A 9,772-nucleotide genomic window follows, 5' to 3' on the forward strand; every position below is an offset into this window, starting at 1 on the left:
ACTGCCGGTAAGCCTTGTCCGGACTCCTACGGGAGCCGGACTTTGCCTTTGTCTTTAATTGCAGGAAGACTCCGCCCGGACTCCTGCGGGAGCCGGGCTTTGTCCTCGACTCCAACGACTGCAGACAGACTTCGTCCGGACTCCTACGGGAGCCGGACTCCACCGACAACTCCAACCGCAAGTAGACTCCGCCCGGACTCCTACGGGAGCCGGGCTCCGTCCTCAACATCAGCTGCCGGTAAGCCTTGTCCGGTCTCCTATGGGAGCCGGACTTCGCCTTTAACTTCAATTGCAGGAAGACTCCGCCCGGACTCCTACGGGAGCTTGGCTTCATCCTCGACTCCAACGGCTGCAGACAGACTTCGTCCGGACTCCGCCGACAATTTCGACTGCCGGTAAGATCCGTCCGGACTCCTACGGGAGCCGGACTCCGCACCTGATTTTGATTGTAGGGGACTCCGCCCGGACTCCTACGGGAGCCGGGCTCCGCCCGCGACTTCAACTCCGAGTGGACTCCGCCCGGACTCCTACGGGAGCCGGACTCCGCCGACAACTCCAACCGCAAGGAGGACTCCGCCCGGACTTCTACGGGAGCCAGACTCCGTCATCAGCCCCGACCGCTGTCGAACTTCAACCGACGGATCTGCACTCCCAGGCAGGCCACAATAACGGCCACGATCCTGCTCCACTTCCTGCAGCAGATTCCGCGCAGCTCCATCACCCCCTGGCAGGCCACGGTAACGGACAACACTACTCCACTCCCTGCGGCGGACCCTATGCGGCTCCATTATTCTCTGGCAAGCCATATTAACGGCCACGATTCTGCTCCACTCCCTACGGCGGATCCTGTGCGATTCCACCACTCCCTGACGAGTCATGACAGCGGACGTCGCTCCACTTCCCGTAACTGATTCCACGTGGCGAGCCACGGCGATGGCCACGATCCCACTCCACCACCCTCCGCAATAAATTCTTCCTGACTCTGGGCGGCCCGCTGCCAGACGGTTACGGATGTCGCTGTCAGGCTACTGCCCCCTCCGCCTATAAAAGGGACCCCCGATACGTTATTCTATAAACTCTAGTTTTTACCTAAAACTCTGCTAAATTCTCCGTTCGAGCACTCCATTCTTGTTGAGGCAGAGAACTGACTTGAGCGTCAGAGGGTCTTGCCGGAGCAACCCCACCTCCGGTTTAGACTTCCTTTGCAGGTCCTGGCGGCGACCGCGACTTCCCCGACTCCAGCTTCTCCGGCGCAAGCGAATTTTTGCACCAACAGATAATATATATATATATTGTTGGGTGGATGTCTGGCCAGGACACCACCTCCCAAGATCTTTTCAGTACCACGTGATGCAGCAGGAAGAAAGAAGAAACAAAACAAAAGAAAAACAATCAAAATACGTGGATCAGCCACAAAAGGGCTCGCCTCCACAAGGCATGCAAACTTCACTATGAAAAAAAAATTTTACAAGAGGAGACTTCACCCTCAATCCTTGTACACCCAATTCTCTCTCACCTGAAGTTTCCCTCACAAAAGCTCTCTCTCTCTTGGAGACCCCCCCGAACCCCTGAAGAGCCTAGCGACTGCTGTCCAGGAGCCTCCTGCTCCTTCTCTCTCAGCACGTCCGTCTCTTTCTCTTCAATCGGGTTCGTACGGCTCTGTACGACGAGAAATCCGAACTACTGTCTCTCTGTTCATCACAGGAGCCTTTTATAGACCTTAATCACTACTTAGATCATGATTAGGACTCCTTAATCAACCCAAATCACGTCCCATACCGTCGGATCAAGATCGGGAGCCACCCATGCCGTCGGATCGCGCTCTGGTCCACGAAATAGTGCTGTGGACCTTGAGAAACGCGTGGGAAACGCCCACGCGGTCCACAGGCCCCACCGTGGACCGGGGCAAAGGGCCAGCAGGGCCGGCAGGGCCTGGGCCGGCCCGCGCACGCGGGCCTGGGCCGCGCCTGTGCGCGGGCCTGCGTGCGCCTGGGCCGCGCGCCTGCCTCGGCCGCGCGCCCCGCTGGGCCGCGCACCGCTGCCGCCCACCGCCGGTTGCCGGCGGACCTCCACCGCCTTGATTCTCGTGCCGACTTCAAAAGCTCGTATCTCCTCCATCCGAGCTCCGTTTCAGGTGATCTTGATCTCGTTGGACTCCGTTTATCGCCTCGAACCTCGCTGTGGGCTTAATGTGGACTGAATCTCGAGGCATCAAATCTTAACAATCTCCATCTCGACTCGATATTCGGCCTCCTCCAAACTCTGAGAGCTTCTGGATCTCCTCGCCCCCATGCCCTGGGGTAATCGCCTGCTGATCATGGATGGGCAAACATGGGAGTCGAGTCAGGCTGCTCGATCCCATCTCCGTCGTATGCTGTGCTTTTCCTGACCTGAGACCTGCTCGGGGCATCGTCCTGCGGCAATAGGAATCTCACCTTACGATGTCGCCTCTCGTCCTCCCGAGTCTCCTGTCTCGTGCCCGATCTGCCTCCTGGAGCTCCACCTTGCTCTGGGCTCCGCCTGGCTCTCGAAGCTCCACCTCGCACTGGGCTCTCTGCCAAGTAATAATGTCCTCTGCTCCCCTTCTTCCCCTCCAGCACAATCCTATCGCCGCATAGCACCCTCAGGATTCCTCCACCAGCTACCGTCCTGTAGCCTCTCGAATCCAGTCTGCTAAGTGAGATAAGATTCCGCCTGAAATCGGGTATGTATCAGACCTCCCCCAATCTCCTCACTGCACCGTCATGTGTCCTCCAACTGACCGTCCCAATGCCTCTGATCGCACAGCTCGATCCATCCGGCAGATATACAGTGCCCTCACTGTTCTCCAGAGAGTCAAACTGCTCCTCTCTACAACACATATGATAGGGGCATGCAGAATCTAATATCCATTGCTGGGAAGAAGTAGATACCTCGTCAGATATCTCCAGGACATCTCCATCTGAATCGCTGCCGGCCGTCGCTACAGCAGCCACCGTCTGGATTTTTAAGTTGAGGACAATCTCTGGCTAGATGCCCCAACTCCTCACACCGGTAACACCTGGTTTTGCTCAAGTCTCTCTTGGACTTGGACCGCCCTCGTTGCGATCTCCTGTCGCTCCGTCTATCGCCTCTTGCTCCTCCAGAAGCCACCAAAGCTGAGCTACTGCCACCTGAGCTCGAAGCTGGGTTCTCCCTCCTGAGAACTTCGTTCTGGAGTATCGCCGCGGTGACCTCGTCCATCTTGATAGTGCTCTTCCCCACTAGAAGAGCAGTCACCAAGGACTCGTACGAAGGGGGAAGCGACGCCAGCAAAACCAGCGCCCTAGTCTTCTCCTCAACATTCTCGCCAACGCTAAGGAGGTCGGTGAGGATCTTCTGGAAGTGGCTCAAATGCTCCTGCATGCTCTGTCCCTCAGTCATCCGCAGTTGGTAAAACTGCCTCCAGAGAAAAAGAGTGTTGGTGAGAGACTTCGCCATGTACAACTCCTCGAGCTTCGACCACAACACCGTCGGAGAAGTCTCGCTCAGCACATGGATCACCACCTCATCCGCTAGGTACATACGGATGGTACTCACCGCCTACATCTGTAGCCGTTTCCAATCCCGCACCTCCATGGTGGTCGACTTCTCATCGCACAAGAGAGCATCGATCAACCCCTGTTGGATGAGCACGTCCTTCACCCTTGCCTGCCACAAGGAGAAATTGCTCTTACCATCGAACTTGTTGATCTCCATCTTGATTGTTCCTATCTTCTCCATCTTCAGTCTTGCTCACCACCACTGCAATCTGCGTCCTTGTACCGCCTTGCTCTAATACCACTTGTTGGGTGGATGTCTGGCCAGGACACCACCTCCCAAGATCTTTTCAGTACCACGCGATGCAGCAGGAAGAAAGAAGAAACAAAACAAAAGAAAAACAATCAAAATACGTGGATCAGTCACAAAAGGGCTCGCCTCCACGAGGCATGCAAACTTCACTATGAAAAAGAAAATTTTACAAGAGGAGACCTCACCCTCAACCCTTGTACACCCAATTCTGTCTTACCTGAAGTTTCCCTCACAAAAGCTCTCTCTCTCTTGGAGACCCCCCCTGAACCCCTGAAGAGCCTGGCGACTGCTGTCCAGGAGCCTCCTGCTCCTTCTCTCTCAGCACGTCCGCCTCTCTCTCTCTTCAATCGGGTTCGTACGGCTCTGTACGGCAAGAAACCCGAACTACTGTCTCTCTGTTCGTCACAGGAGCTTTTTATAGACCTTAATCACTACTTAGATCATGATTAGGACTCCTTAATCAACCCAAATCACGTCCCAGACCATCGGATCAAAACCGGGAGCCACCCATACCGTCGGATCGCGCTTCGGTCCATGGAATAGTGCCGTGGACCACGAGAAATACGTAGGAAACGCCCACGCGGTCCACAGGCCCCGCCGTGGACCGGGGCAAAGGGCCAGCAGGGCTGGCAGGGCCTGGGCCGGCCCGCGCGCGCGGGCCTGCGTGCGCCTGGGCCGCGCGCCCGCCTGGGCCGCGGGCCTAGGTCGCACGTCCCGTGCGGGCATGGGTCGCGCGTCCCGCACGCCGCCGCCTGTGGCCGCACCGCTGCCGCCCGACGCCAGCGGTCCTCCGTCGCCTCGATTCTCGTGCCGACTTCAAAAGCTCGTATCTCCTCCATCCGAGCTCCGTTTCAAGTGATCTTGGTCTCGTTGGACTCCGTTTTTCACCGCGAACCTCGCTGTGGGCTCAATGTGGGCTGAATCTCGAGACGTCAAATCCTAATATATATATATATATATATATATATATACACACACACACACGTTATGAATAGATATATATAATTACGTAAATATTTATTGGAGTTATATATAAGGCTTAAAAGCCAGCTGTGCTATAATCCACTAGCTGTACCCTTCTCTATTTGGAGGTGGTTTTCTTTTGAAATCAAGATAGGTGATTTCTTTTTCTTTTCCTTTTTTTTTTTTTTTGTTTTGTTGAGTGTTTGACATGAATAAATTTTATATTATTTGGTTGAAATATTCATGGCACCCTTGACACTATTTTCAATTAAAAAATTGCAAGATTGTGTTATAGATTTAAATAGCCAAACTTGCTTGCTTCATGAGTAATACAATTATCCGCATGGAATAATGATATGTATTAACTTCTTTTGAACATTCAAAGGGATTGTTGGCCGAGGAAGTCACGGAAGTTGCAGCAAATACAAAGTAACTTCCTTTGTGACTCCCGGAGCGTGCATGAGCGAAATCATATTGAATGCTCCGGACCGATGTTGGAGATTGTTGGGCCAAGTTTTACCCTTAGGCAAGTCCAACCATTCCTAACTCGATCTCTTCCTTCCAAAGCCTTCCCTTCCTATACTCTTACTAGTTACATGATGCGAGAAGTAAAATTTGCTCCTCCCTTGCCCCTTCCCTTCCATGTAATATTCTTGTTATGTGCATGCAAACGAGATGGCACTATGCTTTATTGATGATGAGAACATTATTAGGGTCAGATGGTAGTAAGTGCAGTTGGAGTGGATTGGCTTAGGAATTAGCCTAGACAAGTACAAAAGTAATTAAAATATCGTATTTGAAACAATCTACCATTAGATGTAGACATTCTTATCTTTAAAGTTTTCAAGTTAAACACACCGAGTACACCTAGCTAGTTTGTATGGGTTGATTCAATCTAAAACTCCCCGGTAAAAATGTTGCCTAGGCATGAGGTGGCAGCCCTGCATTGAAAGTTTAATCGGGAATGCTCCTTGATTCATGTTAAAATTGAGTTTAATCATATATTCAATATAAACCATATATATTGGCCGTGAATTCTTCAAATCAACGGTAGGCAATGAAATATAAGAAGACCAACTATATGCTGTACATCGGTTCATCGTTTGTCAAAATCTACCATCAAGTGATGAGATCGATTCATTATATGAATGAATATTTGAGTACTACTGGAAAGCTGGAGTATCGGGCTCTCCAATATACATATACAACTTTTTACAAGCAACATAAAATCTAACTAAAGATATAGCAACAGATTGAACAAATCTACGATATGCTGCAACATTAACGTCGACCTTTCCCAACTTGACGATAAGTTCCTCCATCCAAAATAAGTTTCGAATTGATAAACTTGCCATGGTGTCAATCACACCAATATTGGATGGATAAGGATCCATCTTTATACATTTAAGTCTCTTTGCGTGCATGCACCAAAGAATACACAGCTAGAGGAAGAGTGCAACAAATACACCTTCACAAGAAACAGACATATAATCTGCCAAAAAAAAGCACAACAACCATGAAAAGGAACTAAAAAACTACAACTGCTGACGAGTACTTGCATGCATCAAAGCCCGTGCTCGGCAAACCGGCGTGTAAACTACACCTCACGCTTATCTCGACGGATTACCTTTCGCCGACCCTTGTAACAACGGTCCCAACACCACTGGGTGACTGAACCGCCAAACGTGGTAAGTGAGGTCATTGGGTTGGGTCAGAAACAAATCTAACCTACCCTTCAAACAGGCCGTTCAAACCTGACTTTTTCCTTTAAACGTGTAACTTGGACTTGCCTACACAACTTAGTTAATAAATAAATTAAATATAAATAATATAAATATGTCAAACAAATTTTTTATAGATGAAATAAATTTTAAATCCATTAAGCAAATCCTGAACAAGTTGAATAGATTTTTAATTGTTGTGCCCTGATCCCATTAATAAATAGGTATATAAGGTGTTAAATAAATTGATAATTTAAATTTTACTATGATTTGTTTGATCTACTCATCATTTTGGTCCGATTATATTGAATCTAAATTTGTTTAAAATGGATGTCAGTGTGTTGGATCTAACCGGCGAATTAATCTAACTCGTATTCAACTCACCATAAATAAATTCAGATTCAGACTAAATAAATTTGAATCATAAATAGATTGATTTATTTAATATATTTATTATTTAAATTAAATTTAAATTTCTGATATTTGATTTATTTAATCAATTTAATCTGTTTAATATTCTGATCAGATTGAGTCAAATAATATATTTAACCTATTAAACACGTTTATGCCATTTAATCCATCTAAAATTATTTAATTTATTTAAATTTATTTAACTTATTATGATTTGTTTAATCCGATCTATTTAATATGTTTAACTAGTTTAATCCGTCAAAAATCTATTTAATCTATTTAACTCATTAATTTAATTTGAATCGTTTAATAAACTAATTAAATAAATTGAATTGAATTATTTATTTAATAAAAATTAAATTTAAATTTAAATTTTTTAATCTATTTAATCAATAGATCGAATTTAGATCGATAATTTTTGATCTGATCTGCATCGATAGGATTCGTATGGGTGGCGGTAACGCACGGGAGGTGACGGGATCCGCTCGGGGGGAACGGTCAGAAAAGCGCCACGAAGAGACCAGAAGCGGCGCGCTTGGGGAAAGTAAGACCCCGACCGACACGTTTGCAACCACTTGTAAGCATGCCGTGCTACCCAACGGCTCCGACGCTTGGAGCTCTAAACTGTCGTGCCCACACGTGTCGCACGCATGCCAAGCTCCCCTCCCTATATATGCTCCCTTCGATGGATAAAAGTTGCTGGAAAAGAAGAGATAGGTAACGTCTCTCTCTAACACTTTGTTCTCAAAGTCTCGTCCATCTTCTTTACTTTCGTATTGGCAAGTTCTTGTATATATCTTGTCGCAAGGGAAGTTGCTAGCTTGTTATATTAGTTATCGTCGAGTTGATTTTAGTAGTGTTGGGATGGCTCAAACAGTGGGGAGGAACATAGCAGCACCGCTGCTGTTTCTGAACCTCATAATGTATATAATAGTGGTGGGTTTTGCGAGCTGGAACCTGAACCACTTCATTAATGGCCAGACTAACTATCCTGGTATGTTTACTTTTCTTTTATTTCCCCTCTCTAGTAGTTTATCTCTTCTTCTACTTTTGCATTGGAAAAATTAGTCTAGAAAAGAAGACTTTAAAGGATCTTTGGTATGTTTTTTTGTACCAGGCTAGCTTCTATGAGTAAGAATAAATAAAGCTTATTGAAGACCAATATTGTAAAGAAGGAACTAAAGATTTCGCCTTGCTAGGTTCTTTGTGTGTCATTATGAGAAAAGAAATTAATGGGGAAAATTTTCTCATTGAAGAAGTACGTCCATGCATGAATGGATTAGTCTAATAAATCTTTCAAACACTGTGTCACCTGGCTAAAAAAGTTCAATAAAAGAATATAGGATACGGGGAGAATCGCATGGGAAACGTGACTGAAGAGGAACCCAGCAAGCAAGCCCTTGGTCGGCAAGCTAGTTCCCATTTCAATTCCCCATGTTTCCCAAAGCGATTCCCATGCATCCAACGTTTCCTACTTATTGGAGTCTGACCATGCTGGATTCCTTAGCCGTTTCCATACTATGGCTGCTATACGAAAAGAAACTTTGAAGCTTAGATTCGGCATAGAAATACTATTTGATCAGCTTGAACTATCTGAGTCAGGGGTGGCCGGCAATGGTGCGACATTCTACTTCCTGATATTCGCAATACTCGCCGGCGTGCTCGGCGTTGCATCGAAGCTAGCCGGTGCCAACCACATTAGAGCTTGGAGGAATGATAGCCTCGCCGCGGCTGCCTCATCTTCGGTCGTTGCATGGGCCATTACTGCCTTAGCCTTTGGGTATAATCTTCGATCGAACTCAATCTCATTATAATCGAAGACTGCTAGTTAAACATGATTGGATTTCTAATCGAAGGGTATTTTGATGCAGGTTGGCATGCAAGGAGATCAACATTGGAGGTCACAGGGGATGGAGACTCAGGACTTTGGAGGCCTTCATCATCATATTGACCTTCACTCAGCTTCTCTACGTGTTGATGCTGCATGCAGGGGTGTTCAGTAGCAAGTATGGGCCCGGGTACAGAGATCCGGATTATGGGCTGGGTGGTGGGCCGGGAGTTGAACCGGCCCAGAAGGGAACCAGGGTTTAATTAGTGGCTTCTATGTAGGTATCCAGGAATGAGGAGTAGACAAAATGGCTTCTCTCACCTTTGTTTGCTGGTGTTAGAGCTTTAATTCGTCTCCTCGTTTCAATTATTTAGAATTATGAATGATGATGTACATATTAGTGTAGTATCTGTATCCTATGTTATCACTCTGTTGGATATCGCATTAGTGGTCCAAGTTGAAGGTGTGTCCGTCCTTCTGTATCATTGTTCCTGTTATGTGCTTGATGAAACTTGATGGATGGTCTATCTTTATGAAAAATGTAACGCTCAAATATGAATCGGCTTCCTGTAAATGGTTGCAGTGTGTTACGTTGGTTAGTAGGCCAGCTTGTGGAACATAAGTACGTATACATAGAATATATATAATTTAAATACGTAAGTTAAACAGATAATGTAATTTAGTTGTACATGTATGTGGAATCAGAGGACAGATGAGAGTTTGATGATGCATCTGATCATTGAATTCGCATGCAAGAGAGAAGTTTCTTGTTCTTATGAAAATTAAATGATCTTTATGGTTGGTAAGTAATAGTGAAACTGTGATACTGCATTCAAAGCAGCTCAAGTATTGAACTCAAGTAGTGGCCGATTTGGAGCAGCTAGAAACAATGGATCAGGCCAGAACAGGCCGTGGTAAGCAAAACCTGGCTTATGCTTGGTAAAACAAACAACAAGACGCACCCTTCTCCCGGGTAGCCTGGAGCGTCTATTTGGTTGGGGGGAACTCAACATTTTAAGTTTAATTAGTTGTGCTTGGT

At 46.9% G+C, this 9,772-nt stretch overlaps 1 protein-coding gene across 1 annotated transcript; it reads left to right on the forward strand.

Moving 5' to 3' along the window:
• Positions 1-7,606: 7,606 nt before the first annotated feature.
• LOC105043190 (membrane protein PM19L) lies at positions 7,607-9,218 on the forward strand. The gene is made up of 3 exons (XM_010920646.3): positions 7,607-7,899; positions 8,508-8,685; positions 8,777-9,218. Exons 1-3 carry the CDS (start codon positions 7,770-7,772, stop codon positions 8,994-8,996), a joined length of 528 nt encoding a protein of 175 aa, XP_010918948.1. The 5' UTR covers positions 7,607-7,769; the 3' UTR covers positions 8,997-9,218.
• Positions 9,219-9,772: the final 554 nt, after the last annotated feature.

This window comes from Elaeis guineensis, chromosome 4 (assembly GCF_000442705.2).
Source record: "Elaeis guineensis isolate ETL-2024a chromosome 4, EG11, whole genome shotgun sequence".
Lineage (NCBI taxonomy): Eukaryota > Viridiplantae > Streptophyta > Magnoliopsida > Arecales > Arecaceae > Elaeis > Elaeis guineensis.

What these genes read in the sequence shown, in the direction of transcription:
- LOC105043190 (XM_010920646.3), top strand. Translation starts at nt 7,770, where the DNA reads ATGGCTCAAACAGTGGGGAGGAACATAGCAGCACCGCTGCTGTTTCTG. An exon ending in TGGCCAGACTAACTATCCTG is followed by an intron (nt 7,900 to 8,507) that starts GTATGTTTACTT and finishes TATCTGAGTCAG; the next exon opens with GGGTGGCCGGCAATGGTGCG. An exon ending in ATTACTGCCTTAGCCTTTGG is followed by an intron (nt 8,686 to 8,776) that starts GTATAATCTTCG and finishes ATTTTGATGCAG; the next exon opens with GTTGGCATGCAAGGAGATCA.